This window comes from Epinephelus lanceolatus, chromosome 17, assembly GCF_041903045.1.
Source record: "Epinephelus lanceolatus isolate andai-2023 chromosome 17, ASM4190304v1, whole genome shotgun sequence".
Taxonomy (NCBI): Eukaryota; Metazoa; Chordata; class Actinopteri; order Perciformes; family Serranidae; genus Epinephelus; species Epinephelus lanceolatus.
In genome coordinates, this window is record NC_135750.1 from 34434960 (window position 1) to 34461720 (window position 26761).

Sequence of the window (26761 nt, forward strand, 5' to 3'; positions counted from 1 at the left end):
TCATAAACAAACAAACAAACAAACAAACAAACAAAAAAATATATGAAAGTCACGCCCCAGCCACCCCCCTCCTCTGAGTAAAGAACAGTCCCTAATAGTAAAATAGCTTGTACTCACCAAGTTAATTGGTGAGATTGCTCAATCTTATGCTGAAGTCTGAGCAGTCAGATGACCATACACACTTTAAACAAACCCTTTCTTTACAGAGTTGGGGGTGGCATCCCCTCACTTCCCCCTCAGACCGAGCTCTGTATATGTGTGGGTACATGACAATGTGTGAATATGCACTACGTGTGATTATTGTGTTGAGCAGTATTTGGGTATCTGTGTGTGTATACATGCTGTGTGTGTCTGTGGGTATACATGCTGTGTATATGTGTGTTTGTGCTGCCTGGCTGTGTATGGCGTTGCCAGGCCATATGGAGTGCTGTCTGGGGAGCACACTACCCACTTAGCTCTGCTGTTGGCTCTGGTGCTCTCTCCATCTGTCCCTCCTCTCTCTCTCTTTCTCATCCCGCCTTCCATCTCACCATCTCTCTCTTTCTCTTCCTCTGTTTTATCTCCTTCTCTTAAGCTTTTGTTCTTTTATTTTTTTATTTCTTGGAGCTCAGTCTTTTTTTCTCTCCTTTCTCTACCGTCTCTCTCTCAGTCTTCTACACTCTGTGCTTTATCTCATCTTAATCCAAAAATAGTCTTCCTTAGGTATTTGTCCAATTACAAGTGTGTGTGTGTTTGTATGTTAGTGTGTGTGACAGAGCTAAGTGTCTTGTCAAGCACTCCTCCTCTCACTTTCTTTCTTTTTGGTTGTAAAAGTTGTCATCCTGCAGCTACTGTGCTCCTGAACATCCACTCAGCTGACAACGGTGATGAGGTTTAGAGCTTGACCAACACCAGAGCTGGTGAACGCCCTCCAATGGGCCCCAGGCTGTTGGGTTGGGATCCCAGAGCCAATAATCGATGAAATGACCGGTGGGGGGTCTGTTGTTGTCGGCTCACTGACAACAAGTTGTAACACAGTACATGTACACAAACTACCTCCCTAATCCACCCCAGCCTTCGCACATCCCAGCTGACATGCTGCATGTCCACAGGTCCTGGAAAAGTCCTGAGAAGTCTTTAATAGTATTAAGGTCATTATATTTCTGGCATCATTATTTATATCATACTTTATTTGTTTATAAGGATTTATAAGGCATCATGCGTGCAGTGGCACATGGTGTGCTCATTAACATTTACCTGAAGTGCATTGGGATCAATTATAAGGGGATTATAAGCACTGAGCTATGAGCTGGTGATGGTGAGCCTCATACTGTAGGGCAAACATAAATACAACTCTAGGAGAAGCACTATGTGCCTTGATAAGGTCTGATATGTACTATAAATACTACACAACTATGAAGTAGTGAGCCATTGCAGTACAGAAATGTTTGTACATAGTTACCTTTATGAGGTTTGTCCATTGGAGAGCAGCGACATGTTCCACTCATAACATGGTCACACATACTTAATAGATTTAATAGACACTGTCGAGAAAACCCATCCCTTCATGGCTGTATGATGCGCTGCGGGGCGGGGACATATACTTACAGTTTACAGTCAGTTTGAAATGCCACCCAAAAACAATGTAACTTAAGGAGCTGGAAACTCCCTATAGGGTGGGTCCAACAAACACCGGACTGTCACCTAGGAGCCCAGTGTTCACTTCCTGTATGAATGTACAGCCAAACCGTGATGTTTTTTTTTTTTTCTAAACCTCACCACATGCATTTGTTGCACAAGGAAATAAATGTAAAAATAAAAGGCGTTTTACCAACGTTGCAAGTTTATTTTGAAATAGACTGTATGCATCTAACAAGAAGAAACTGTACATTTCCTGTGAAAATGAAGGTGCGTTTTGAAAAGACACAATGCATATAACAGGCGTAAATTGACACGGCATCCCAGAACATCAACGACAGATGCACCTAGGGTACATTGCACATCATAAGTACATGTCAAAAGTCCACTTAACAAGCAGCAATATGTGAGTGAGAAAATGTTCGAAGGATTTAGGGAGATATATTGGCAGAAATGGAATATGATATGATAAGTATGTTTTCTTTAATGTATTATCGCGTGAAAATATGAATTGCATTGTTTCCATTAGCTTAGATTGAGTTGTATATGTCTACATAGGGAGCAGGTCATCATCCACAGTCTCTGCCATGTTCTGTGTTGTTACAGTAGCCCAGAAAGGACAAACAAAACACTGGCTCAATACTGGTTGGCCAATGCAGTTAGTAGCCCCTCCACTACGAGCAGCATTAGAAAAACACTTTTTCTTTTTATTCAGTGTTTCACCTGATCCATTTGTCTTGGTGAGGAAGTGACCTTTGTGGATAATTCAGCTCCTGCTAAAAACCTCCTGAACACTAAACACTGACAGAATTCTAACTGGGAGAAGTTTCAGCTGGTTGCAATCTGCAGTCCTCACAGCTGGATGCCACTAAATCCCCTAAATCTTCAACAGTGCCGCTTTAAGACCTTAAATGACAGAATTACATTTCTGTTGCTGTTGCTGACTGTTTTAACAAAAGGGTGTCTATTGTACAGTGAACTCCATTAATCTGTGTCTGGATATATTGCTTAAATAACATCATCAGACCATACACCCTCTTTGCAAAGTGCATTTTGTGCATTGCATTTTTCAGCATTTGCAGTTGCTGTCCAGTTCTTTTCTTTAAAATAACTGAACTCTTATGCAATTTGGTTACAGGTCCAGTGAGTAGGATTTAGGAGGATACACTGGCAGAAATGGAATATAATGTTAGTAACTGCACGGGCTGGACCTAACAATTATTTTTTTTCATCAGTAAATCTAACTATGCAAATGCAAAAAAAATCCAAGTGTGAATTCATGTATTCTCATTGTCAATAGTCAATGGTTGGCGGGCTGACCGGCACCCTATCACAGACCAGATTGTAAGTAAGGGCTGTAAGTTGAATATCACCGTGCTAGACCTTTAAACAGCCACACCTTGCCCTCTGTAAGTATGATATGAAAATGCTTCTTTGGTTTCCCTGTTGCAGAAGCCTCCTCTCATTTGTTCTGTGTTTTACAGTCTTGTAAGTTACTGCTGGACAGACAGAGACAGGGCAGTGATGATGATTATGGTTCTGAGAATCACAGTAAATTATATTTAGAGAAACACTTTTCCTGAGTGCCATTTCAAAGGAATGTTGGAGGCACGAGAGAGAGTTAGAAAGAGAGAACAAGTGAGAATGCAGAGAAAGTGCGAGGATAAGGAGTGAAGTGTATCCAGAGAAAGAGGAGGAAGGCGGAGGTGAGAAGAGTAGCGGAGGACATGAGGAAGGAGAAAAGTACAGGAGAGAGTTGCTTTGGCGAGCTGCAGTTAGAAGCATCACATGGACTCAAACTGCATTAAATCACAACTGTCAGTTTTGGCATGAATCATCACTTTTCTTCTCTGTTGGGATTTCCAGAAACCCTAATCTGTTCTTCTTGAGTATACTTTAGAACCAAAACCTTCACACCCAATGTGCTGAAAAACAGACTATGATGCTGGAGACAAATTAGAGCAATCGCTGATCTCGGACAAGATTAATACTTGTCTCTCTTCTCCAATAAGTTGTAAATACTATCAGAAGGTGGATGGGAGTGAGAGAGAGAGTGTGATACCAGAAAAGGATGGGAGGATAGATGGAGGGATGGAGGGAGTGGGGGAGGTGAGAGTACATCCGAGCAGCTCAGCATGGTGAGTTCTCTGACGGAAGTGAGGGAGGGGAAGGGATGGAGGAGGAACAACAGAGCTTGGCACAGAGAAGAGAAAACTAGAGGGCGAGAGATTCTCCATGTCCCTGCTGCCATATGGTGAGCAGCCAGGCCACAGCACAGCACATACATGCACTAATGGAGAGGTAAGCACAGAAAAAGGCTGATCAGATCATATTTGTCATGAAAAGATTTCGCTTGTATAACTTCTTAAGTTTAATGAAATATGAAGAACAATTAGGCGACATCAAGCAACTAACAACACCAAGGACAAAATACGACCTGTGCTAAATTCTGCTGCCGTAGCAAAGTTAAAGGATGGTTCGGATTTTTTCCAACCCATGCCATGTTAGAGAGTTATAAGTGGCTGTACTTATTCCTCCTGTCCTCACTGCCAGTGAGATGATCCTTTCTTATTGTGGCAACCCTGTAAAAAATGGGACAAAATCTATTGTACTAATGTTATGCAAAGTCAACCTAAATGCCACCACAAGGACTGAAGCTGGATAACTGGCTACAGCCCCAGATCCCTGGATCCTTAGAACACCTGAAGACTTCAGGTTTACAGTGTGGCGGTTAGTCTGTGATCATTTAAATTGGCTATAATCTGTATATTTATATTACCAATAGATCACATGACTACCTGATGTGAAAGGCTTTGCTGGTACCAACAAGCCCACAAAGGTTTTAAACTCACGATGCTTTGAAGCACCTTTCTCCTCATTGTTTTGGTGTTGGCGGCCAATTTACTGTTTGGTTTACTTGCGTGGTTATATCTATTAATTATTCATCACTTTTCCACCACAGCAGGCAGCTGTGTTGAGTGAAAAGACTCCAAAATCCCATTGTACGCCACCAGCTCAGCACCCAACAGCACACAGGCACAGTTGGGGCTCTGACATATTTTCCGCATCCTTCTCCCACGGACAACCACGGACTTGTACCAGTCACTCAGACACGCACAGGGTTCAATTCATACGATTATAAAAGGTCCGTGTCGATCTGGTGTTCCATGCATGCGCATTTCCCAATCCAGACTCCATTCCAGTTGGTGGTGGTAATTAGGGCTGCAGCTATTATTTTCGTTGTCAGTTAATCTGTTCATTATTTTCTCAATGAATTCATTAGTTTTTTGGCCTAAAAATGTTGAAAATGGTAAAAAAAAAAAAATGCTGATAATTGTGTCCTATACCCTGGGATGATGTCCTCAAAAGTCTTGTTTTGTTGACAATCCAGAATTGGATACTGGACTTACATTCATCATGTAGCCAGAAACACGACTTCACATTAACACTGTGTCTGCTTGATGTGCACATGCGCAAATGTTTACGACATGTCAGTTTTGTGTTTATGACCTGTTACCAGCAACCCAGCTTGGCCAAAAAATCATTTGATGCAGCTTTAATCGTTGTAGATTTCATTGTTAGTCCTTCCAGTACAGTATGTATCCTATATGTATGAATGAAATCTAGTTTTTAAGCCTTTATATTTTACAAAATATGTCATTATTTCAACGTATTCTCATAGACTGGTTTGATGATCCTACGAAAAATGCATGCACAACAGTTCATATGATATCCTACGAATTTGCGCCCCATGAATGACGTTACATCTGTAACAAACAGTTACATAATTAATGTAAAATTATGGATGTTAGTTTTAAGCAATAAAAGTTACTGTGGTCAGGGTTAGAAAAAAGCAACATGGTGAGGATGTACCTTAAAATGACTCACCGTTCAGTCAAATTTGATACAGGTCCAAACATGCGACTCCAGGGGAAAGTCCCGGGCTAAAGTCTGTTTTTTTTTTGTGACCCATCCACCACCCCAACCACCTTCGGTACAAGCACTTGGAACTGCTTCCTTGTTTACTGCTGTCAGCTTATTGGTCACGTGAGTGCAGCCTTTCAAAATACATGGGATATGTATGAATTTGGGTGCATTGCTTTTCATAGAACAGCCTGCATATTTTAAGTGGTCCTTGTCAACATTATGCTCAATCAATATACCAAACAAACTAATTACAGTAATACACAGAGTGGGAGAAATGGGGCGATCAGTGGGGTTCCTAAGCTCATTTTTGGCCTGAAGTCCACTTGTGGGTAAATACGGCCCTGAACAGGATGTGTCAACACAAAGAGGGAATGTTGGAGTGAAAGGGCTGTAATGACGGAAGATATCTGTGACTTGATCCACTATACCACTTGATTTGGAACTGGGACAATGCAATGTCTTTCAATGTACTTATGGCATGTGAATATTGACTAGAGATAGACTTTTGTCTCAAAGACTTAAACCTATATTTGAGAAGCTGAACACAAAGATGTAATTTTGAAATAAATCTCAGACTATACATTAACAGATACATAGCCTACATACTGTATGTATACCGAATATGCAGACATTTATTTTCTGAGTCATTTTTATTCTTTTATTACAAAAGACACACATCTCTATTAAATATAGATCATTAGGTGATGACAATGGATGTCAAAAAGTCATTATCCAGTAAGACCAAAGGCGTCCTCATTGATCTGATGCATGTTGCGCACATTTTTATGAAAATGATGCTGCTGACGGTATCATGATGTTAATAACTCAAAATAAATACATGCTGTATTTCAAGTTCAGAATTAAACCATTTTTCTCCCCTATGGTGCCTGTTTGAAATGATTCTCATGTCAGTGTGACGCAACCTAGCACAGTGTATATGGCCAGTTTCATAATTCCCAGATTTCCATCAGCCTGTAAAGGTGATAAACTCCTTTCTGCAAATAATAAGGTGTTAAAGTGAGTGTAGGTGGATCTCCTTTGCATGCAAACAAATTCCTTTTCCGTATGCGGACACACACACACACACGCACACGCAAACCGGAAACCCATTTCTAATTCTGGCATGCATTTTACCTTCCATTCAATTTCACAAATAGCATGAGAGGGAGGAAACTTTTTAATACTTGTCTATTATAAGACACAGAATGAGTTCCAATCAATCTTGTAGATGACTCCTCTACAGTAAGAGTGTGTGTGTGTGTGTGTGTGTGTGTGTGTGTGTATAGGGACTAGATTAAAGACAGGAGTGAACGTTGTGGGGAGGTAGAGAGGATGCTGAGAGGGAGACAGGTTTGAGAAAGAGTTGGAGAGAATGAAACTTTTGAAGGTCTTAAACATCGCACAACAGACCTGAGTAACAAGGGACCAAAGTTACTTTAAAAATAAGTGTAGGAGAGCAAATGAGAACGAGACGGAGTGCTTAATTTCTAAATGGCTGCGAGGTGATTTTCTCTGACACTGACTCATTGTTATTTGATTCATGTCTGCCTGCTTTTTGAATATCGATCCAGGAACTGGAGGAGTGACTCATACTCAGCCATAGAGGCCTGAGTCACTACAGGAAAGGAGTCGAAGCTGGCTCGCAATCCCAACCTGATGCCACCCTGCTTTATGAAAGCCCAGGACTGGGGAAGGCCCAGCCAACGTTTGGCCTAGCAGCAGTAATGGCGTTCAAGGACTGATGGACTCAGCTATTTTATCTGCCTTATTTTTGGACACATCTACTGTATGTCAAGCAGGGGGTCTTTAACTTTTTGGAGTTGTTTAACTAAAGCTTTAAGGTTTGATTAAAGGATTCAGGCTCCAGGAGAGAGCGGTCCAAAATTGCAGGAAGCTTTGCCTGCAGAAATAACTGGGGGGTCATTAGAGTAAAGGATACGTGGGGATCCAATAATGATTTTGGTTCAAATTTTAAAAATAACTTCATTAAAATTGAATACTTGCTAAGTACTGGTCAGTTGAAAGTAAGCAGAGAGGAGCATCCCCGCTAATTCAGATGCTAATTAATTAACTGTAGGATAAGACTGGTGATAAAAAAAAGCAGTTTTCTAGAAACTTTATTTTTTTTTGTTCGCAAACACTACACACAACCCATATGTACTGTTTCCCAAATGGGATACTTCCGCTAGTACACCCACATGCAGCACACTGCATACTCAAATCAAACTCGCTGTTGTGCACTTAACAAAAATGATGGTCACAAGATTTGACAGATTTTCTTCCTCTGCTTGGCATTATCACCAACATTTTATTGCCACTTACCAGAATATATGCTTGCTATATCGGGATATTTGCTCACTTGTCCTTGTCTTCTTCTGTATTGTATTAAAAATGAAGTGCTCATATGGCACATTTCTATATCTATGAATGTCTGCGGCTGATACAGGCTGGCCCTGTCACCAGGTAATATACCCAGGTAATGAAAGCTGCTGCATTTTGCAAATATTTACGGCTTGTCAAGTATTTGACAACAAATCTAATACTAAAATCCTCTTAGTGAAGATAAAAAATTGAACATGCATAAACACCTAAACATATGCCCATAGACCTTATAGCTTACACCACAACACATATAACCTCCATGCCTGATTATAAAATGTGCTGCTGTTAGATAGCTAGCAAACTGATGTTAGCATTTGTGTTTGCGTTTGCGGTACCAAATTTTTACAGAATTAACCCAATAAACAAACTGATGGCTTCTATTCGACAACAGTACAGTGGTCATGAAAATACGCATGTATCTTTGTAAAATGCTTTGGAGTTCACCAACATAATCGGCCAACATTTCACAAGTCGAAATGTGTTTGTTGTCCCCCTGTAGCTATACATAGGCAACAAGGTCGACCAATGAGGGTCAGAGGTCTCTGATGATCCACACTCAACTTTTTGACTGTTATGAGTGCACCATCCGGGGACTCATAGTTCACTGCGTTTTGGCATATTTCTCAGTGTGCATGCACCCTTGCACTCAAAAGTAGGAATGTACGATATTGGATTTTTTTGTCGATATCTGATATGCCAATAGATCAGCCTAACAACTTATTTGGCCAATAACCGATACAGATATTAATATATCCTAATTCACCTAATTTTAGTGATCATCAAGTCTCTTCTGTAGTGGAATTAACATCATATTATGAATACATACTCTTATCATGATGGCCCACCAGCAGATGGAGACATGAAAAACAATGCTTTTCAATGTAATATTCATTCATTGTGCAAAATAAGAAAACGCATGTTGGCTGATTCTGATAATTCATTTTAAAGCCAGTATTGGATATACGATACCGATGACGTGCCGATATCATCGTGCATCTCTACTCAAAAGAGCGTGTATAAGTACAGAAGTATCTGATTTGAGACACAGCATCGGTGTGCTAGTGGCCAGCAAGGCTCCACTTTCACTGCAACGCCATTAGTTTATGGTCATGTGATTAATTAAATGTTTATTAGCACAATATAAACATTTTTCCCCCATCATCTCTCTCATCCCATGCCTTCAGCGGATATAGCAGCCTGTTCTCATTCACAGGTCATCAAATACCAACACTGTCATGCCCCTTGGTGTGTGATATTGACGCCAAAGGCACCCTTTAGCGTCTTTAGCGACCTTCAGCTAACTTTAGTGTAAATCCATCAGAGAGCAACTGACATAGTATTAAGATTGAGAGAGTCTCCGTATGGTGGGAGGAAGGAAAGGTAGATGGGTCAAACAAAACCTGACTTTCACCTGGAAGACTGCAGTTGGTGTCTCGTGTGAAACCAAAGGTCAACATTTTTTATTGCAATGTTACTGAATTACATACAGTCATAACGCACTGATATCACAGACCAACACATTCTCAATCCAACCTTGTCACATATCAACAATTGGTCATGGACTTCTGACAATGACATACAACGTACAAGATCCTGGTTGCGCCGTGTCAAGTTCTGCCTGTTACATGAATTGACTCTTTTTAAAATACTATATTATCACACAAAATGTACAGTTTGCATACAGTCTCTTTCATTATAAAGGTATTACGTTGGTACAACACGTAGGGCTGGGCAGTATGACAAAATTTTCATATCACGTTTTTAAAAAAAATCATATCGGTTTCACGGTATTTTATGGTATTTTGCTCGGGTTTGGCCCACTTGACATGCTGCTGTGTTGTGCTATGGCCTCTTCAAGTGCTGGAATTTGTTATTTACCAGACAACGCCTGAATGCAACACAGGCTCTGCTCCATTAGTGCCATGCTCAGGTATAATTGTCACAGACTCGGGTCGGCTTTGGTCAGGAAAATGCGGCCCGAGCTGTGCTCTAGTGTGCTCTCACCTGTGTGTGTGTGCATGTGTCTGTGTGTGTGCGCATCAGGGCAGAACTCCGCCATGCACGATACAGAGAGCAGAGGAGAATTGTAAACGTTCTACCATGTAGAGACAGAAATGACATGCCGTCATGTAAATAAGATAAATAACATAAGGCTATTTAGTTTCTTTGATAAAAGGACAAGGTATTGACCTGTTCTATAGGCCTGGATATGAAGCGTCCGTGGCGCCAAATAATATAACGGCAGTTTATAAAGAGCTAAGACATAAAAAAAAAATTTAAAAAATAGAAAAGAAAAAAAAGTGAGCAGTGGCGGTCATATTTCAGCAGCAGCGCGCCACTGCTTGTTGCATATAGGGGAAACACTGCTCTTTTTGGTATGAGTTCTTCTGGGTCATCGAATTCTTCTTCAGCAACATGTACAGTTGCTTCGTGCATGTTCCGGACGTTGTTTGGGCTATTCACCGGTATTGCGGTATTTGTAAAATTCATATCATAACAAAAATAAATACCAGTCTTCGGTACGAACCCGTATACCGCCCAGCCCTAACAACACTGCAAATCGACTTTTTTCCCCTTTAACAACAAATGCACATGGTTACGTTTTCCCAACACACACACATGTTTAGGTTTAGGCAACAAAAGCATGCGGTTGGGTTTAGGAAAAAAGAACAGGGTTTGGCTCTACAATCTTACAAAGTTGGTGGTTGTTGGACCCATCCCCCACCCCTCGCACCCGTCCTATCTGGACTTCAGCTGCCTTAACTTTTGGTGCTGTCCTGCTGTGTTTGCCTCGATGATGCTTAGCGCTGTTGTTCAACAGCGACTGGTGGTGTATCATGCCGATGTGAGAGGACAGCTTTTTTCATCAGTGTCTGATGCCAAAAGTCACTGACCAAGTGCTGTATTTTGACCACTTCAGAGTGAGACAGGGTTGTACTGACACTACCTATTTTGTTATGTAACAAACATGCTTATTTTTACCCAAAACATGATCTTTTTTCAAAAACTAACCAAGTAGTTTTCTTCCTTAAACATTACCACGACTGTTTCACAACATTTATCTCTTGTAACTGTGTGTTTCATCTGTCCATCACAGAGATACACATGGGCGTAACAAAGTATCAGTATTTCATGACAGGTTGATATTGCACTGGTGCATATTCCGAAAAATCAATTTGTAGTTCAGTAAAATATTATTGACTAACTGACACTGCAAACAAGAGGCAGATAGGAGTGTATGCCAACTGACCTGAATGGCACTTAGGGGACCGCAGCTCATTTTTGCCCTGGGGCCCACTGGTTGATTAATCTGGCCCTGGCTTATATTTATAGTGGTGTATGGGTGTATGTGTGATTATCTCAAAATTAAGTACAGCGTGTGTGTGTGTTCATGGTAATAAAGGTACATGTGTCCCTGTGCAATGCTGTGGCTCATTTATGTGTTTTTAATGGTTTTAACGGCACTGAGGAACAAGATATATCAGGATCTGACGATACAAACATACATAGATTGTTGGTTATATGCAGCCTTATCCTTCAAGTCTCCGTGTATGTGTGTGTGTGTGTGTGTGTGTGTGTGTGTGTGTGTGTGTGTGTGTGTGTGTTTTTTCAGAATGTGTTTGTATGTCAACAGGGGGGTTGGGAGAGGCTCACAGATTGATTAAAGGGATAGCTTTAGCTCCTACAACACACACACACACACACACACACACACACATACACACACACACACACATTGTGTTCAGGAGACCAGGTAAAGGTCAGTGACCTATATAAATACTCTTTCAAAGGCTCCATCAAGCTGTAATCATCAGTGAAACAGAGAGAAGAATTTAAACACTTGTGCTGCTATCGCTGCTCCTTTATAATGACATTGTCATTTAGGGTTAAATTTGTGTTATTATTAAAAGTGTAAACTGTACCTTTGGCTGCACAGCAAATACAAGATTCAAAGTTAAAGATGTTGGTGGTAAAATGCCAGCAGGGGGATATCCCTGCAAGAAAGATTGTGTGTCCACCGTTTGTCCTTGGCAGGTAGAGGTCCATGTGCTGTCCAGCTTTGAGTTACAGTGCTTTATAGCTTCTGTCACAGTGCTTAACAGTAAGTCCAGAAGCTCCTCCCTCTACTCGTCTGAACTCCATCCTTTCTTACCCTTTTCATCCACCGTCTTTGCTCGTCCTGCCCTCAAACCTTGTTAGTATTGCCTGTGTGGCTAAAGTCTATGTCATAGAGCTCCATTGTTGTCCATTGTTGCACTGGGTTACATGTCACTTTATTACCATGAACACAAACACTGACGTTTATTGTGACTTAATGCGTCTGCTGTAAAATACTCACTGGAGCACTAAATGTGTATTAATCCGCAGCACAAAATAGTCCTCATCTGATTTCCTCCTGTTTCAACAACGTCTGCTAAAAACTACAGTGTCCAGCTGTTTCAGGGAATTATTGAGGCTTTAAAAAAAATAAGACGCAGTGGTATGGAGCCAGAGGAATGAATGATGAATCCATAACAAAGTCTTTGCACTCTGATCATAAAAGTGAGCATATCGCATAGTTCAAATAAGTTACCGGTATAGAGTGTTAAGACATATTGTGTTAATGGTTCTACATTTAAACATGTTTTGGATCAATATGTTTTATGTTTTTATTTTGTAAAATCTGAAAAAGCATTTTTTTTCAATGACAGAATTTCAATATTGTTATCAGTTATTATGATTTATTGACTTACATAACCTTTTCACTTAGGTTGTACAGATTTCACGGATGTAAAGCATTTGAAGATTCCCCCAAGCAATGACGTCACAGTGAGCAAAAATACCAATGTAGGCCCTGGTGGACCATTTCTATTGCAGAGTTCAAAGGGTTAACACAAAACATGATGTCTTTTCAAAACCTGACCAAGGAGTTTTGTTTCCTGAACCTAACTGTGACTGTTTGACAACATTAACCTTATGTTACAATTAGGGCTGTCAAGCGATTTAAGCATTAATCTAATTAATGCCATGCCATGTGACTAATTAATCTGAATTAATCACATACATACATTTTTGTTGTGAAAGAATTTTAAAAATTTCAGTTTAAATGAATTTTGGCAGATGTGTCGTAGTAAAGCTGCTGGATTTTGGATGCAATTGTCCCCCTGTCCTCCACCACCGTAACTGGTCTGCAGTCCATTTTGCAAGGGAGTTAGTTGGTCACAGGAAGACTTACTCAGTTTGCGTCTGAACGTGTGGTTGAGTGTGGCTTGTGCCAGCTCGGACCTGCGGGTTCACTGCTAAATGGTGTGCATTAAGGTGATACCTCAGGCTTGCAGTAAACTGATGGTATGAAAATTCCTTACTGCAGAAATTGCAGAGAACAGTGCTTCTAATAACAGTTCCATCTGGGCGTTTTTTAAATGTAAATGTTCCGTTCACAAGGCCAAGCAGCATTGTCTTGTCTGCGTCCATCATGTGACAAAGCCACTGTGGCCTCCAGTGATGCTGACAAAAAACCAAACAAACAAACAAAATAAAAATAAAAATTAAAGTTATCTCAATCCATTAATAGATTTGTTTCCTTGCATTAAGAGACACATCATTTAAAGACAGTAAAGTACATGGCTTGTTCTCGAATGTAACTTAATTTGCATATTTACAATAACAATGCTAAACTTTATTGAAACTCTCTTTCGTTCTGAAAATTTGGTAATATACTGATCATTGTACTTAATAAAAACAATGACCACTTTATTCAATACAGTCCTAATTATTGGTTGATTTCCTTGGAAAATATATTTCTACTTTCATTTTAAAAAACTATTCTTTTTACATCTCAGTACCAGGCGAAATGAGGGATCCTTTTTTTGCAGTGTGTATCTCGTGTATGTAATCCAATTTAATTTCTATTCTCACTGACAAAGCTTAGGTTTCTGTCTGTATGTGGAGTCAGAGTGCAGAGCTTGTTAGTGCTGCACAGCTCAGTTATGAGACACTTTATGTTAATGTTGTTTCCTTCTGTGAATCATGGGCCATTTGTTTATGATATATGCACCCACACAGATACACACACACATACACACACAGGCAGGGTTTATTTTTATGCTCAAGAGTAAAGGCATTGGATGTTTGATGGAAAAGTGAAGTGTGTTTTGAGTTTGTGTGTGTTTGCATAGAAAAGTGAAGCTTTTATGCTCACTTTGCTTTAACCTTGTGTCTTACTACATTTGAATATGGATATTTCCCTGCGTTGTCTTAATGAGCTCGCTCTCTGTTTCTCCGTCACACTGTACCTTTCTCTCTGATCTCTCCTCATCTTTCTGCCTCTCCGTCCCCTCCCTTCGCTCTCTCCCCCTCCCTGTCTGCTTCTCATAATGATCTGCCAACCCCCTCCATACATTTCCCGACACTGTTATTTGATGTGATAAATATTTTTTTTTTCTCACCTGCAAGAGCGAATTTGATGGCTTGTTGTGGTTGACTGATTTGCAGAGACGTACTTGATGTATTTCCTGCTCCTGTTCTCATTGTTTGCTTCTACAGTATGTCCTACTTTGCCACATTGATTGTAAAACACACACACACACACACACACACACACACACAGAAGGTTCACCACATTTGTGTTAGATTGTCCGTTGGTTTCTGTTCACCAAGGCGAACACAAACACCAAATGATACTCACGTACTCAGTTTAGTATGTTGTGATAATAGGCTAACAGTTAGCATTTCACACAAACTTTGTTGAGAGACAGTAGCTTGTATGCTTTAGCATGTGAGTGATAATTTATACTGTATGCTTGTGTCACTATACTTTTTAGGATAGGCTATACTGATTGAAAACTGGAATGTTGGGCTACATACTAACTCTTTACTAGGACTGTAGTCTCCTGGGGCCTGTATCACGAAGCAGGATTAATGTCTTAGCGAGGTAACTTCAGGGTTAACCCTGGGTTTTCGGTCTCACAAAGCCGGTTCAGTTCTTATCGGGGTAGATCACCATGGTAACTTACTCTGAACGGCTATCCTGCTCCGGAGCAGGGTAAGTTCAGGGTTGAATCTCATCCTATAAAAAGCACCACCCACTGGCCAATCAGCTGTTCAGAAAAAAATGACTCCACTGACAGAAATGCAGCCCAGTCATGACGGGAAGTTTAATTCATTTGATTGATTTTGATTTGAAAGTTTATTTTGAACATTAAAAAAGAAAAGAAAGCAACAACAACGGACAATGAAAAGATTGTTCAAAAAGGAGTGGAAAGAAGTCGAAATTTCATCCCACCCCTTCATAAGAAAGAAACTGATCATTTGCGGACACTTAATATATTAGTGCCAACATTTTGTTTTGTTGGAGGAAATGATCCCTGTTAAAGATAATGGGCCTAATTGACAGCTTTGCTGCTGGAAATGTGGAAAGTAGCCTATCATGTCTACACTTCATGGTGTTTGAGGGATTTTCCTTTTTGTTTTTTAAACAGGGAGACTTGGTATATTTTTGCGCAGTTGTTAATTTCTAACACAGCTCAATATCAGGATGATTTTATTCAGACTATCAATTTGGTGTTGATATGATTTAATTGTGATGTCAGCTTTAAGCTTTATTGTAGCATATATAACGTTATGACAAAGAAGACCAATTTATCAGACGCAATGATGTTAGATGATAATTGTAATACACCCAATTCATCTGCGCAGCATTGATTTCATGGGATTCAAGGGTGTGATCAGTGTCAGATGTACAGGTACAGGTACTGTAGCTACTTGAACCAGTGATGAGTAATTTAACCTACACATCATTTTATTTGCTACCTTGTTTTGTCTTGATTTTTCCCTCTCTCCTCCTCTATTTCTTCTTTCCTGACCTGTTTTTTTTTCTTCTCTATTATGTGATTTCATTGATGTTTTGACAGGGGAATTTCTTTGATAAGGCTTTAGTGGCTTCTAACCTCTCCGGCACTTTTCTTTTTTTGATCTTGTAAATTTTATACTGTCTGTTTTTAACATTATGTGCAAATAAACTAATCTAAACTAAAGCTAAATATTATTCATCCCGTTATGCGTTGCCACGCATGTTTCCTCCTCCTGCAGCTGCCACAGTGTTGGCCTTTTCTCTAATGTTGCTTTTCTCCTCCTCATATTTTAGTCGAATTAATCTCTGATCCTCACGAGAAATACTTTTTTTTCCTCAGGTACGGCGCTCTGTGAGGACGCTCAGTCACGTTCAGTGACGCTGTGCTTCTCTCATGATTGTGATTGGTCCGCTGCGTGCACGTTCACGGCTCTTGATAAAGCAACCCTGGGTTGAGTTACCGAGTTGATATCCAGCGTCGTGATACCGATGATCCTGGTTGCCATTGTTAGGGTTAGTCAACCCAGGACAGGTCTGGATAACCCAGGAAAGGTTGATCTCGCTTCGTGATACAGGCCCCAGGTCAACTAGTTGATTATTTGGTCGCTATGCTCTGGTCCGACCAAATTCTCATTGGTCGAATAATCGCTGTGTTACTTTCATAAGGAGAGAAGTGCTACATCCAAAGCTTTCCAGGATTAATCCATTATTTCCTGCCGCGGGGGGACAGGCTAAGTTACCTGTAAAAATGGGGGTGTTTTCAGAACACCCCTGTTGCTGACAGAAAGTTGAACACGCCCACCCTCACGCTCAGCGTCGCGGTGACGCAGACCTCCGGTCAGTTTGACAGGACACCATTTCCCTCAGTGGAAACGGAGCTTGTTTTTACTTGTATTTCACAGTTAAGAAACAATAAATTGTGAAGACAGTACCGCCTCCACTAAAATAGCATTTTAAGTCTTGTGTGTGATTTATTCTTCAGGGATTTGTATTTCAGGATTTATCCTGGCTTCATATGAGCAGAGGAAATCTCAGCTCGCCTCTAGGCTAATTTATACAGTGTAAAATGCCATAGGCTGGCGCTAATAACGTTAGCATGTTGTATTGTGGGGGAAGTGTGTCCAGATAAAGACAAGTGTTTGTCTGTCAGTTCTGCGATTTATAGTGAAGCCAATTTGCGTACTTGTGTTTGAAATTGTCTCTATTAAGCCATATTTAATGTGTGTTTTGAATCAACTATATAAATAAAGTTTGATTTGAACTAAACTTTACAGCACTTAACACAGTCCTTGACCGCCAACTAGTGTTCTGGAGGTGTAACTGCAGAGTGACACAGACACATCACCACAGAAGTAAAAAAAAACGTGCAGATTTTTTTTTTCTCCCACGATTAATCAATTAGTCGAAGATTATGTGCTACTTTAGTCGACCCAGATTTTCTTTGGTTGACTACAGCCCTACTGTTTACCATGGGCTATGTTGGATGAAAAAATTATATGTTAAGAGATAGTAGGCTACATGCTAACTGTTTAGCATAGGCTATATTGTTAAAAACATTATGTTGATAGATAGTGGGCTACATGCTAACTGTTTAGCAGAGGCTATATTGAATAAAACATGTTGAGAGATAGTTGGCTACATGCTAACTGTTTATCATAGATTATATTGAATGAAAATGTTAGGATGAGAGGAAGCAGGCTACATGCTAACTGTTTAGCACAGGGTATACTGATTGAAAACTGGGATGTCAGGCTACATGTGTGCTTAGCATTGACTATAAATGAAAATGTTAGGATGATGGATATTAGGCTCCATGCAAACTGTTTAGCAAGGCTTTATTGTATAAACACCAGGTGCGGGTCTCCTTTTGTGTGTGGAAAACAGGAGAGCAAATATAGTTATAATTAGAATATATATAATTAGAAGAATATTTTGTTGGATAAAAATGTGAATTTTGAAAATGATAACACTGATTTTTTCATTTCTAATTTTGACTTGGGCTTATCAGAGCTCTAGAGTTATTGGAAATGTTTGGATCAAACGAGTCAGAAACAATCCTACGCAGCCACCACTGGAATCTATAGCCTTTATTTCTAAAAATAATAAGCCTATTTAGTGTTTCCCATATATTGATATAATTGTGGTGCCACACCACATTATCACTATTGATATTGATTTCTTTTTTCTTTTTACTGTTTAAAATGGGCAAATTCTTATTTCATTGTAGAGCTGCATGCAGCACATTTATTCACTCAGCCCCTCCTTGCCCAACTCTCGCTTTGTGTTTATCAGACCACAAATGAGAAAAGAATTAGTGAGGTAGTGCACCCCTCGTTCCCTCCATCTCACTCCCACAACTACTTTGCAAGAAGAAGAGCAGTTGGCTGCTCTGGAGATGGACTTTCACGTAGTAACTGTAGCAGCTCCCCGTGGGGTCACTGCGGGCAGTAGCCAGCAGCAGCTCTGGGTCTAACCAGTGTAATGGCAGTAACATAAAGTTTGCTGATCCAGCAGGGAGTTGGGGCAGTCTGGAATTAGATACCCAGCTGGCGCTTGGGTCTGCACGATTTGAATGTGAGTTGCTACAGCCACTGACTGAAGGTCTGTGTCCGTTCCTCCTTCTCCCTCAATGAACAGCTACTGATAATACTAATAATATTAATGTAGCCTAATCCTTGTTTGCAACTGTGCAGAAATAGGCCACTGATGTATAGCTTTGAAGCTGTGAACTATTCGGTACAGCCCTACTGTATGTTAAGCTCGATGCTATCACTTAGTTTGTCTTTCACTCTGTGTGCTGTTTCCCATTACAGTGGCAGAGTCTGTGTTTGAAGACTGAATACCATAATTTCTAAAGTGTAGCCTATGTATTTCAACTGCTGGCCTTTCAATATTTGAAGTGTATATTAAAAACATGCCTTTTCTGCACTATTGTCTGTTTTATAGAAAGCATGTTTTTATCATATTTTATGTAAGAGCTCTCCTTGTTTTCAGATCTGAATGAATAGAGTGCTATTTGCTGTTAATGCAAACATGCAACATCTTCCAGTATGTTCATTATTGAGGTTATAGTTTGCAATGATGTTGGACTGCACTATATTGAAAGGTCTTTCAGACGTTTTGCCCACATCATTTACAAACACAAGGGAGGAAGAACAGACACATTTCAAAATGAGGGGCACGGTGGTGCACTGATGGCTCACAGCAAGAGCCTCCTGGCCTGTTTGAGCCCTTCTGTGTGGCGTTTGCATGTTCTCTGTGCCTCTCACCTCAGTAATAAACATATAGTTGACTTATCAAGTCTGTCTGACATTGTCAACAAACACTAACCATTATAAGGATCATGAATGTTTTATTGTATTGTATTAGGCTTACACTGAATACATAGCCAGCAGGTGTATGTTTCACATGAAAGCCCTCTGGGCTTGTAATGTGAAATATGTATTCATTTTCATTGATGGTAGCTTAACAGTGAAACTACAAAACCCCTCATTGTCTCTTACCTAGCCTTTATTTGTTTGTGCACACCAGGGTTACAGTAATATTTGGCTTTATTAGAGTTTCTGGGGTCACTGATTTTGGGTTTGCTTTAGTTTGGGAATTACAAAGACACTGACTGACTGACTTTGAGGACTTTACAGCTCTAGAAGCTTTTTACAGTTGCTTGTGAGGTTTGAAGTAAACTGACAATGCTAAAGATACATGCTAGGAGCTTTTTTATCTGGTGTATTTCTGCATATATTTGATTGGCCAGCACAATACATGGCCGGATAATGTTGTGTTACAGTGTAGTGACAGTAAAATCTTAACTCTTTCCATCCTTTTCCCACTCTCACTTCCTCTTATCGTTTATTTTCACATTTGGTTTATTGTTCAACTATAATCCTTTTCTATGACTCTCTACAGTATGTTCTGTCATTACATTTTCAAAGTATATAAAAGCACCGGCTCACACATAGTTATGTTCTGTTTTCATTAGGAGTTTTGTTGTAGTAAATATCTGTGTTTTTCTACTTTCACTTAGGATTTTCAAATGGAGTGAAAATACTTAAAAAAAAATGTAACTGCGGTATGAGGTGATAGAAATAGAAATATAGAATAGGCAACAGAAAGAGGTAATGCACATCAGAATAGGAAAGTGGAAGTATTTCGGAAAGGATCTTAAAAACTTGATGAACCCAATAAGACAATGACAGCAAGGACAGAGGGAAATGAGATGTAGTGGGGATGAAGCAATGCACAGAGTCCCTCTATGCATTTAATATCAAGTGTGGTTCCATCCAGCCAACGTGGATTTATTAAACCTAATACCAATAGAAGCTATTTTGGATTGAAGCCACCTTTCATCAGCAAAATGCCTCTGAAATAAGGAATAAGACACCAGTAATCATAATAAGAAAAAAATATATATATATGATGTGTGACATATATGATATGATGATGATCAAAATCATCAGATTCAATTCAGTTTAATAGCTTCCCGTGAACAACCAATGTAGTATTGATCAATGAACATATAATCAATCACATTGGCTCTGTTTATCAGCCCATATTGTACAAGTCTAACTGTACTGGGTTGTGAATGGAGCCAGGGGCTAGGAGAGACACAGTGAGAGCCCTGGAACAGGAAGTAAATCCTGTGGTGCTGCAGCAGCAGGTGACCTCACCATGACCTTTGGCTATTGCTCTCAGGAAGTGCATGTGTGTGCACTTAACATCACCAGTGGTGGGTTTGCATGAGTGTGTGTTAAGTGTGCAAATGTGTGGCTGTTGTTTTTGTGTAGAGATTACAAGAGGAGAGATGAGGTGAGGTGTGTGTGTGTGTGTGTGTGTGGGCAGGTGGTAACATTTCCAGGGGCAGGTAGGGTTTCACCCACTGGGTCCGCTGAGTCTCTGAAGGCTTTTCTTCAGGGTGTATTTAGAGAAACAGTTTGTCCTGTTACACACAACGGAGCGATGTTGATTCGTCTGTCAAACGACTGGATGTCGGACTTCCTTTTCTCAGGCCTCTGCTGCTGGGGCTTGTAGTTTTTGCCAGCTGGGCTGATGGGGGAGGAAGCTGCACCGCTGACTCCCAGTCTGTAAGTACTGTGCTGGAGCCACAGCAGACGATATGAAATTCTTTCGATGTCATATCAGGTTAACTGCTCTTCACTGTTTTGAGCGGTTTGCAAGGCTGAGTAGTGATTGGATGTGAGGATGTCAGAGCTCATATTAAACTTTAAGTCCAGCATGGCTCAGCTAACTCATTGTATCATCGTGGAAAAAAAATTTTATTCACAGAAATGTTCAGTGTTTTCTTCTGTGTTTAGTATTTGGGATATGGAGGCCAATAATAATTTTTGTTTTAAGTCAATTGTGTGCCTTTTTTAATATATGATTTCATAGTCATGCATTGTCATGGATTGCCAAATGCATATCGGGAGTTATATAGTGTGTCTAAACTGATACTCATATGAATAATTCCATGACTTTTGTCATCTTCATATTTTTATTTTAGATGTTTTTAATTTGGGGAAGGGGAAACCATGTTAGAGACTCTCCTCTCCTCTCCTCTCCTCTCCTCTCCTCTCCTCTCCTCCTGTCTTTCCGCCTACTTCTACTTCACCCCTCCGCTCTTATAACATTTCTTCTCCCTTTACCCTGTCCTCTCTACTTTCTATTTCTCTCCCCCTCCTCCCTCCTCACCTCCTCTTTCCTGTCCTCCCCCTCTTCTCGTTTCTTCTCCTCTCCTTCCCTATTTGTTAATTTTCACTTTTCCTTTCTTTTCTATGTATCCTCCCCTCTACTATTTCCCTCTCTACTCTTATCTCTTCTTCTCATCTCCTTTTCTCTCCTTCTTTTTTCTTCTCGTCTTTCCTACCTTGTACATTTTCCCTTTCACCTCTCCACTTCCTCTTTTCCAATTTTTACCTATTGTTGTCTTTTCTTTTATTTATTTACATAAAGTATGCCATCTTTGTATGGGATCATAATTGATCTGCCCGCTCAGATGGAAGTTGTGATAACTAGACAGACTACATAAAATTAAAAAATGCACAGCATCTCCTCTCTTCCTGTCATTCTCAGCCGATCACTTCTTCTCCTCTTTGGTCTGTTTCCCCTCTGTTTGCTCTCTCCTCAATCTCCACAGTCTGAAATCCAATTAATCAACATACTGTAACGCCTTAGATAAAACCAATACTCTTCCCCTCCCTCTCTCATATCGATTTGAAGAGTTCTCGTGTCTGCAAAGCAGCCTGAAACAACAGCAGACACAAAAAAGTTGATTGCACCAAAACACACAAACAGTACAGAGAACGGTGATATCGACTGGACTTAATGCAACGATTGTCTCCTTCACTCTCTGGTTTCAGTTCACTTCTTCTCCCCTTTATTTATTTATTTATTTATTATTTATCCAATAAAAACTCTTACTATTATTTTCTAGTTTTTATTTCATCTGATCACCCTTTAACTTGTGTGATATGTAGTCAATCACAGTTTATGGAATTACCATTGAATGGTGAATGAAACTAATTGGATCAAAAGAGCAGTATGGTGTATGATTTTTCATCCCTATTACTTACAGGAGATCATCCACAATGTTTATTTCTTCATATATTTCTATTTTTAGCCACACTAGCTATTAGATGGAGTGCTGTGAAATTTTGTACATACATCCATGGCCTCCAGAGGATGCCCATAACTTTAGTGATACCCTGACTTTTCATCTAGAGGTTTTTCATTGGGACTGAAAGCCTTGGCCCCAGAGGATGAACCATAATGACTTTCTTGATCAATGACTTTTCATCTAGCATCACCAGCAGCTCAAGTTCTGGTCATTTGTACGGATCCACGATATTAGATTTTTTGTAGATATCTAATAAGCTGATATATAACAACTAATTTGGACGATAACCAATACCGATATCAATATTTTTTTCCTCACCTAATTTTAGTGATCATCAGGTCTCTTCTGTAGTGGAATTGACATCATATTATTCATACATACTCTTATCATGATGGCCCACCAGCAGATGGCAACGTGAAATACAATGCTTTTCTATATTTGTTATATTCATTCATTGTGCAAAATAAGAAAAAGCATGTTGGCTGATTGATTTTAAAGCCAATATCGGCCAATACCAAGCCAATATTATCTTGCTTCCCAAGTTGTTTCTTACACTGCTTTGATCTAGACTAGAATATTGCCACGTATCATAACTGTTAGTATGAGGTCTTACAAAAATGCACATACAACAGTTTGTATGATATCTAGCAAATTAGCATCCATCAAATTAGCAAATTAGTGCCCCTACTGGTTAGGTTAGGTTAAGGAATAGAATCATGGTTGGGCGTTGTCATGTGACGTACTTAACGTAAAGTTGCGTAGGTTAGGTTTAGAAAAGAGAAATGGTTGGATGTTAGCAGGTTACATATTTAACATAAAGTTAATAACTTAACGTACCATAACAACGTGACGACATACCGTAAAATAACTCAAGGTTCTATTGGTTTTATACGGGACATAACACTGGTCTTCTGGGGGAAAGTTGTGTGTTTGTTTGACCCATCTGTCACCCAACCTGCCTCCTTAGATGGACTCTCACTTTCCACTTCCGTCTTCACTCCTGTCAGCACATTTGTCACGTGATCGCAGCCTTCATGGTTATGCTGGTTGAAAACAAATTTTGATGCATTACTGTTTGTAGGTATACATACGAACAGTGAATGCCAACAGCCTGAATATCTCAATATTTGCACAATGGATTTAAGGACAGTTATGAACAGACATGCATGGTTCCCAGACAATGTATCCTAATGACTTTGATGTCCTCCTGACTTTTTCTGTAGCATCACCAACAGGGCTGACATTTTTGACTCAGAGTGAAATATCTCAACAAATGTGGATGAATTGCCCTGAAGTTTATGTTACATGTACATATGAATTGATTATCAAATGACACCTGCATGTATTTGTCTTTACATATTAATTCAGAACAACTTTCAAATTTGCCAAAGCATTCATGTTTCCTCTCTTATTTCTTCCAGAGGTATCCAGCAGCAGTTGTCCAGCTACAGGGAGACGGTGATCCGGCAGGCCACGGTGGCAGCGGGCTCGGCCGTTCACCGGGACGACGCGCCAACCTGCGGCATCTGCCACAAGACCAAGTTCGCAGACGGCTGCGGGAACCTGTGCTCGTACTGCCAGACCAAGTTCTGCGCCCGCTGCGGAGGGCGAGTGTCCCTTCGGTCCAACACGGTAATGGATGATGAGCCACAGTGTGTCAGTGTAATTGGGCAACATTTTCTCATGGCCGTTTACTCATATGTATCCTGTAGAAACCACAAATTATAATATCATTTTCATATTGTGATTAGTGATGGCTATATTAATAAAACTACAGATTTCTATTACTCCAAAATCTTCTAGCGGTACTCTACTGAGTTGAGATGTGATGACTGTGAAAGCCATAGCACATGATTCACATTATTTTCATACTCATCAAACCATTCAGTGAGCCATCATGCCCTGTGGATGTGGACGTTGTCATCAGGGAAGAGACCACTTCCATCAGGGAGCAAGTTGATCACTCAGACTAACTTTGTATTGATTTGCAGTGACTCTTTCCACTAGCTGGAAATATATATGAAGGCCCACAACTGAGCAAAGGCAGTGAAAGGTTATCAGTCAAGTCAAAAATAAAACTAAATTCATTAATGAATAATACTGTCTGTTGAAAGTATACTATGAGGAACTATTGGTTTATCCACCTGGGGATTTAGCCTCGCTGTATTTGCATTTTTTCTGCACTGTGTCCATGGTTTTCGTAGCTTCCTCTTGAATGCATGCTGCATACAGTTTGGCACATGGTTGTTACATTTTTATAAAGTCCTGACTTTACCTGTGCACTGTGCCCAGGAATTGCCCAAACACAAATAAGAAGAAAATAAGAAAACCCAGACAGAGGGCAGAGTCGCTGCAGATAAATACACACTGCCAAACACCTCTAGTGATGGATATATCTCTGTTGTTAATTTACACACATTACAACAGTTATGCACAGCAGTCTGAATCAACTGTTAAATGAATTGTTCTTAATGGGGAGATTACATAGTAAGTCTTGTTTCCAGCGGCCTTGGACCTCAAAAAAAAACAAAAAAAAAAAAAAAACCCCGAGGTTTGCAGGGCAGCATAAGTCCATATCCGTCATGGAATCCGAATCTTCACTTAATACTTTTATTGCACATGCAGCTGTGGCCAATCAGGTTATACCAGGGCCTCAGCTGTTAGAACTCAGGTGGAGGTGATGAGCCATGGCACGTATGAGTGTCATTATGTGTGTATAAGGGTGTACAGTACACTGTGGATTTGTGTTGATGTGTACTGTATATGGGGTGTGTGTATCTGTGTGCACTTCCACCCATGTGTGTGAGTGCAGTGTATATGTGCATGTGTGTGTGTGACCCAGGCAAGAGCTGGTAAAGGTTAATTGGGCATTAGACTGAGCTGTGGACGGAGGGGGTGGTCTCCCACTCTGTCTTGGTCTCCCAGGGGTCCGGAGGTGCCCTATACATGCACAGCAGGGTGTAGGTGTGTGTGTGTGTGTGTGTGTGTGTGTGTGTGTGTGTGTGTGTGTTGGCATCCAGAGGCGAGTCTTTCTCTGAAATAAGTGACATCCTCTCCACCCTTTCTCTTGCATCGTCAGTGTGGCATTTAATGACCTCACACACATACAAACACACATGCAGACACACACACAAACCCACACACACACACACACACACACACACACGCACACACAGACGCTATCTTGAACAAAACGTTGACATACTAAGTACTACTGTTAGATTACATTTATTTCTTGATATGATACTTTTGTTGCAATAGCTAATGATGAAAAAAATCATGAAAGAAAAATAATACCGTATAATTTGACACCAGAAAATTGACAGCATCAGTTATTTGTCTTAGTACTTAAAAGTGTTGCATATCATGACATACACTCACATTTACTTTCATTTTGTAAGTTAGACTTATTGGTACAAATCTTGTGTGGGAGCAGTATCAATATCCTCTTCTAAATTTTTAAAAGAATGCAAATAAACACATTTCCCAAAACACAAATAAGTATTCTTTAAATAACCTCATCGTGTTCAGCCGATTTAAGGGGGGACGAGGCAGGGCACCATCCCCAATCTGCCATCTTTCTCCATCCCCTGGGTTCAGACCCAGATGCTGTCCCATCCACACCCAAACCTGTAACCGATAAATGACTGAGAATTATTAAATTTGAAGGAACATTTCTGTTTTAATCAGCACAGAGAAGCTGTGAGAAATCTGCCTGAGAAATGCATTGCATGGGCATGCCTGCACAGTGGTCAGGATGAAGTTTAACAAAAAACAAAAACATTCCTTTTCTTTTATGGGCCCAAATTGTTTGTAGTTTCAGTAGATAATTATACAAAAAATTGCAAAAAAGTTTCTTAATTTACTTGAATTGCTATACAAATAAGAATGTAGTCAAACTACCAGCAAGCTACTGCAAAATGTAGTAAAACTATGTTTAATTACATGTAGTTCACGACTCCCAAACAAAGTCTGATATTTAGGAGTCTGCGTGGTAACTGCTATTGGAGACTCAAATATCTGTGTATCACAGTGTTTGTTACTGGTAGGGCGGTAGGATCATTGTCATGCTTTCAGATATCATCTTTGCTCACATTCTCTCTGTCTTTCTTTTCATTATACATGGATGGCTGACTGGGCTGCAGGAGGACAAAGTGGTGAGTGCTGTGCTTTTTTTTTTTTCTTTTCTGGACCACAGAACTCTGCCTGCAACCTTTAAGACAATCCGTCTTAATGGGTTCAGACAGTATGTATGTATGTGTGTGAGTACCTTCAGTCTTTCTGTCTGTTCATGTGTCTTTTATTATCCCAAGTACAAGTTGTATCAGGAGAAGCAGCAGTAGTGGCAACAGTGAGTAGCAGTAGGAGCCTGAAATGTCACACGGCATGTA

At 40.1% G+C, this 26761-nt stretch overlaps 1 protein-coding gene across 14 annotated transcripts in view; it reads left to right on the forward strand.

The window, feature by feature from the left end:
• The window catches only part of rims1a (regulating synaptic membrane exocytosis 1a), a 132478-nt gene that overhangs the window by 17340 nt on the left and 88377 nt on the right, over positions 1-26761 (forward strand). For 13 of the 14 annotated variants that reach the window (XM_033613539.2, XM_033613542.2, XM_033613544.2 and 10 more), the window contains exons 3-4: positions 23792-24002; positions 26516-26527. In XM_033613539.2, coding sequence (XP_033469430.1) covers positions 23792-24002; positions 26516-26527 — 223 coding nt within the window. The remainder of the gene's footprint in view (positions 1-23791; positions 24003-26515; positions 26528-26761) is intronic. The other variant, XM_078176205.1, reaches the window with a different exon arrangement.